This window comes from Trachymyrmex cornetzi, unplaced genomic scaffold, assembly GCF_001594075.2.
Source record: "Trachymyrmex cornetzi isolate Tcor2-1 unplaced genomic scaffold, Tcor1.1 scaffold2766, whole genome shotgun sequence".
Lineage (NCBI taxonomy): Eukaryota > Metazoa > Arthropoda > Insecta > Hymenoptera > Formicidae > Trachymyrmex > Trachymyrmex cornetzi.
Window position 1 is genome coordinate 1 of NW_017297445.1, and position 4,712 is coordinate 4,712.

Genomic DNA, 4,712 nt, shown 5'->3' on the forward strand with positions numbered 1-4,712 from the left:
CTAAGCACCGGTCGCTGTGATTGATGGTGTCCAATCGAGACGTGGTCAATCGGGATCACCCCGTTTTGAATGAGACTTTTCATTTCAGAATGAACGGCGTCGCGCTATTTTTTCTTGTCCGGTCCGGAGATTGCCCATTGGTATGGGATTTCTGAAGCGTTCATCGCGAACTCGGCGTCCACGTATTCTTGGCCCTCGTCGTCTGAATCCTCGGAGATATTTGGCTCATGTGATCTGCTGACGGCGGATCGTAAGTTATATTGTTTTGCGGGTCGACCTGGTTTGCCCGTCAAAATTTTACGTGGCTTCCAGCAACTCGTCGCGTTTCATTGCCAGGTTCAACCGACGAAGCGGGATTATTACCTTCTGTGATGTCTTCGTCTTGCGTTTCAATGTCTTCATGTGGTGAAGTATGAGGTTGGTTTGTAGGTTCAATAAAATGAGGAATGATTGCGTGGCGATCTTCTTGGCTCGAGGCATCGTTATCGCTGGATTCTCCTTCATGTGAGGGGACTGAATTCGGTGATTCATTTCTGGATGGGAAATTTTGTAGGAATTTGACATTACGTGACGTGCGCACTTTTCTCTCGGACGGTATTCAAATGCGATAGGCCTTAGAAGTGTCGGAGTATCCAATGAAAATACCTTCGATTCCCTTGGGTGCGAATTTGTCCTTGTTGGGTGTTTGGTCCAGAACATATGATTTGATGCCGAATTTCTGTAGATGAGTTACATTTGGACGTTTGTGTGTCCAAATTTCGTGAGAAGTTTTCTTGCCCAAATGTTTAGTTATACAGCGATTCCTTACGTAATTTGCAGTTGCGGTTGCTTCAGCCCAAAAACTTTTTGGCAGCCCTGATTCATTAAGCATGCACCGAGCACTTTCAACCAATGTTCTATTTTTTCGCTCGGTCACGCCGTTCTGTTGGGGGTTGCGCGGAGCTGATAGTCGGCGTCGTATTCCAAATTCTTTCAATATGCTGTCCATAGTGGCGTTACAGAATTCCCCTCCATTGTCAGATGGAATTGCTTTAATCTTCCTTCCGGTGCACTTTTCTGCATAGTGCTTATATTCCAAGAACCTGGAGCTCACCTCAGATTTATGTTTGAGGAAGTAAACCTCGGTCCAGCGGCTATAATCATCAATAAACGTCAAGAAATAACGAGCGCCACCCTGCGATGCTGTTCGCATGGGTCCGCACACATCGGTGTGTACGATTTCTAAGGGAGCGCTAATGTTCGTTTGTTCCGTTTCGGGAAAGGAGCAATTGCGATTTTGCTGGCGGTGCAAACATCGCAGGCAGGTAGAGAATCGTCGGATCTAAAGTCTAAACCAGAAACAGCGTTGTTTTTGAGCATTAGTAGCATACTTTGCCAGTTTAAATGTCTGAGTTTTTGATGCCATTCAGTTGCCTTGTTTGATACGTTGCTCGAGATTGCGCATGCCGCATCCTCTCCTTTTCTCAAACAAAATAGGTTGCCTATGCGATCAGCCACCATTTAATGTTTCCATGGGTGTCCTTGATATATGCACGATGCTTAGTAAACAAGACCTGATGCTTCCTGTCGACTATTTTTGCGACTGATATGAGATTCGTGCGCAAGGTCGGTACGCATAGTGTATCCTGCAAAGTGATTGGTTTATTTTGTGTACCATTTAAAAAAGTTACCTGTACATCGCCCTTGGCCGTTGCGGGGGCGGTCGCATCGCTTGCTACTTTAATGCCACCCTTGAATTGATGCGAATTAGCGAACAGCTCCGAATCGTTGCACAGGTGCGATGTGCATCCACTATCAAGACACTATTTTGGGTCGGAAAAAGTGCTGCAAGCTGATTCCACGAAATGGATTGTTTCATCATTAGCGCAGAATAGCTCGTTCGCTGTGCTGGTACTTTGTGCGTCCGCCTTTGCCTTATGGAAACAATCGTTGATCGTGTGCCCCCTTTCTTTGCAGTAGTTACATTTGAGTTTGACCGGTGCTTTAAAGGCGTTATCTTTGCCACTCTGTTGATTCGCGTTGCTGCTATTTCTTAATGTATTTTTCTTGAATCGTTGGGGCTTGGATAGTAATGCGTTGGAGCCTGTTCCCCCTTCTTTATGTGCCTTGCTGTCGAATTCTTCGATAATTTTTATCATCAGTGCATCGATGTCCGGTAAGTTGTGATTACGTGATTAAGTTGTGTCACATGATTTGATTGCACAACAAAAATTGTCGAAATTGGTCGGTAAACTGTGAAGCAACATGACCGACAGCAAATCGCCGTTAATATCGATATTCAGGGCTTGTAGTTTGTCTACGGTGCTCATGAATCGTGATAGATAATCTCGGACATCGTCTCCTTCGCGCATTTTTTGCAACAGTAACTGCTCTAGGAGAGTAGCTTTTCTCATTGGTCCTTGCGAAGCGTATACTGACTTTAATTTGTCCCATACCTCTTTCGATGTGTCGCAGTTTCGAAGATGCTTGAGCTGTTCCGGGCTAATTGACAGAATTAAATCGGATTTCGCCTTTCGATCTTGGACGATCCAGGCATTGGCCGCAGCCTGAGAAACAGAAAATGCTTGACCTGTGCCGGCTACGATAGGCCTTGGAATGTCGCCGTTCACGTACGACCATGAGTCACTTTTCACGAGCAGAGCTTTGACTTGAATTCTCCATGTATCATAGTTATGCTTCGTTAAAAGCTCAATGCGCAATAATTGAATTCACAATATTTGTGCTTGCCATTGCGAAAGATTCAAGAGCACTAGATTTCACTTTTCAGTTGCGTGGCGACATGTAATCAATGGCGGTGCCGCGATGTCTATTGTTCGTTCGAGCCTTCCCTTTTTTTTTGACTCGCGAAGTCTGGGCCCATAACCTGTTAGGAAAAGGCTTGGAGGAACGAACGGTAATGTCAGACTTGTATTAACCAGGAACACTTGTTAGTCTTTATTAGAAAGCGAATGTATATAATAACACGCAGTGGCAGTAAAAGTCGCCATAGAAACTTTTATAAAGAAAGAGTAGAATACAAAGTAATATAACAAACCAAGTTGGCATCATTGCCCCCGAATAGCGTACAGCGCCACCTTAGCGAAACCAGCGAAAATGTTCGTTCGAAAATAAGAAAGACATTGCAGATGTTGCGGTATTAAATTCTCCTTTTGTCAAGCTTTTAAAAAAATATAGTTTCAATCTGTGCCTATGATTTCTTGGAGACGCAATTGTTAAAATTCTCTTTATCAAGAACATCGTAATTTGCGTTGACTAGTTTTTATACTTTATTGAATTTTTGTTTGCGGAATTTAATACTTATCTATAACTCTCACTTGCGTTGATAATTTTTTTATACTGAGGATGGTCTGATTTCAGACCGAAACGTCTATGTATTGGAATTTAATAAATATATTGTTTATCGCTACTAACATCTTGCGTTCGTAGTTTATGCCTTTTATTGATCTTACTTAGTTTTAGTAATATTTGTTTAATTTGATGATTTAATATTATTTTATTTAATATTTGAGATTAGATTAGTGCCTACTTTTTTTTTAATTATTTAGTGGGGTGGAAATCTTGACCGTCTTAGAGCTGCATATTATATAATAATATATATATATATTTATTTCTTTCCCCTTATTAGTTTATATTTTTAGAATGTATATATATGGAATATCTTTAAAATTTAGGTTAATAGTAATGGTAATAAGAATATATGAGTTTACGTTTTGGGGATTTTTAATAATTTATTTGGCTTTTTTTGTTAAAATACCTATTTACTTATTTCATATTTGTGTTCCTAAGGCACATGTTGAGGCTCCGGTATATGGGTCAATGATTTTGGCAGGAGTATTATTAAAAATAGTGGGGTATGGTTTAATTCGATTAGTTGAGATATTTTATAGAGTTAGAGTACAGTATAGTTGAGTAATATTTAGAGTAAGGATTGTAGGAAGAATTGTTGTAAGAGTACTTTGTTTGGTTCAGGTTGATATGAAAAGTATAGTAGTTCATATGAATTTAATATTATGTAGATTAATAACTTTTTTAAAAGTAGGGTTAATGGGTGTGTATATTTAATAATAGTTGCTCATGGATTGTGTTCATCGGATATGTTTTATCTTGTAAATTTATGTTATGAACGGTCAGGTAGGCGATTATTAATATTAAATAAGGGAATAGTAGGAAATTTACCTTCAATTATAATATGGTGATTTATATTTTGTATAGTGAATTTTTCTTTTCCTGTGTCTTCAAATTTTGTGGGGGAGATGATAATATTGATAAGTATTGTAAATTGAGATTTGGGTGTAATGGGATATTAATATTAATTTGTTTTTTTAGGGGGGCTTATTCATTATATTTATTTTCTTATGTGTATCATGGAAAAAATACTTAATGTGAAGGTAAAATTTATAATTCTGAGTTAAAGGAATTTATAGTTTTAATTATATATTTTTTTCCTTTATTAATACTTTTGTTAAATTTAGTTAGATTTATATAGGTAGAAGTAAATGTTGAAGGGAGTAGTAGAATGATTATTATAAAAAGTTTGTTGAAAAAATAAAGAGAATTTAAGTAGTTTAATATAGAATACTAGTTTGTGGAATTAGAGGTATTGATTGAATAGAGGACTTAAATTATTCTTAATATATTAATATAAATATACTGTTACGTCCTGAGCGCGAGATTTCGGCGGTCTCGAGACGCGACACGAGTTAGCGGGAACG

General features: G+C 38.6%; 1 protein-coding gene across 1 annotated transcript in view; it reads right to left on the reverse strand.

Annotated features, from left to right (window-relative positions):
* Nucleotides 1–2,174: 2,174 nt before the first annotated feature.
* LOC108762115 (uncharacterized) overlaps nt 2,175–4,712 on the reverse strand; it is a 3,233-nt gene continuing 695 nt past the window's right edge. Inside the window, exon 2 of the mRNA XM_018508946.1 lies at nt 2,175–2,647. Coding sequence (XP_018364448.1) covers nt 2,175–2,647 — 473 coding nt within the window. The remainder of the gene's footprint in view (nt 2,648–4,712) is intronic.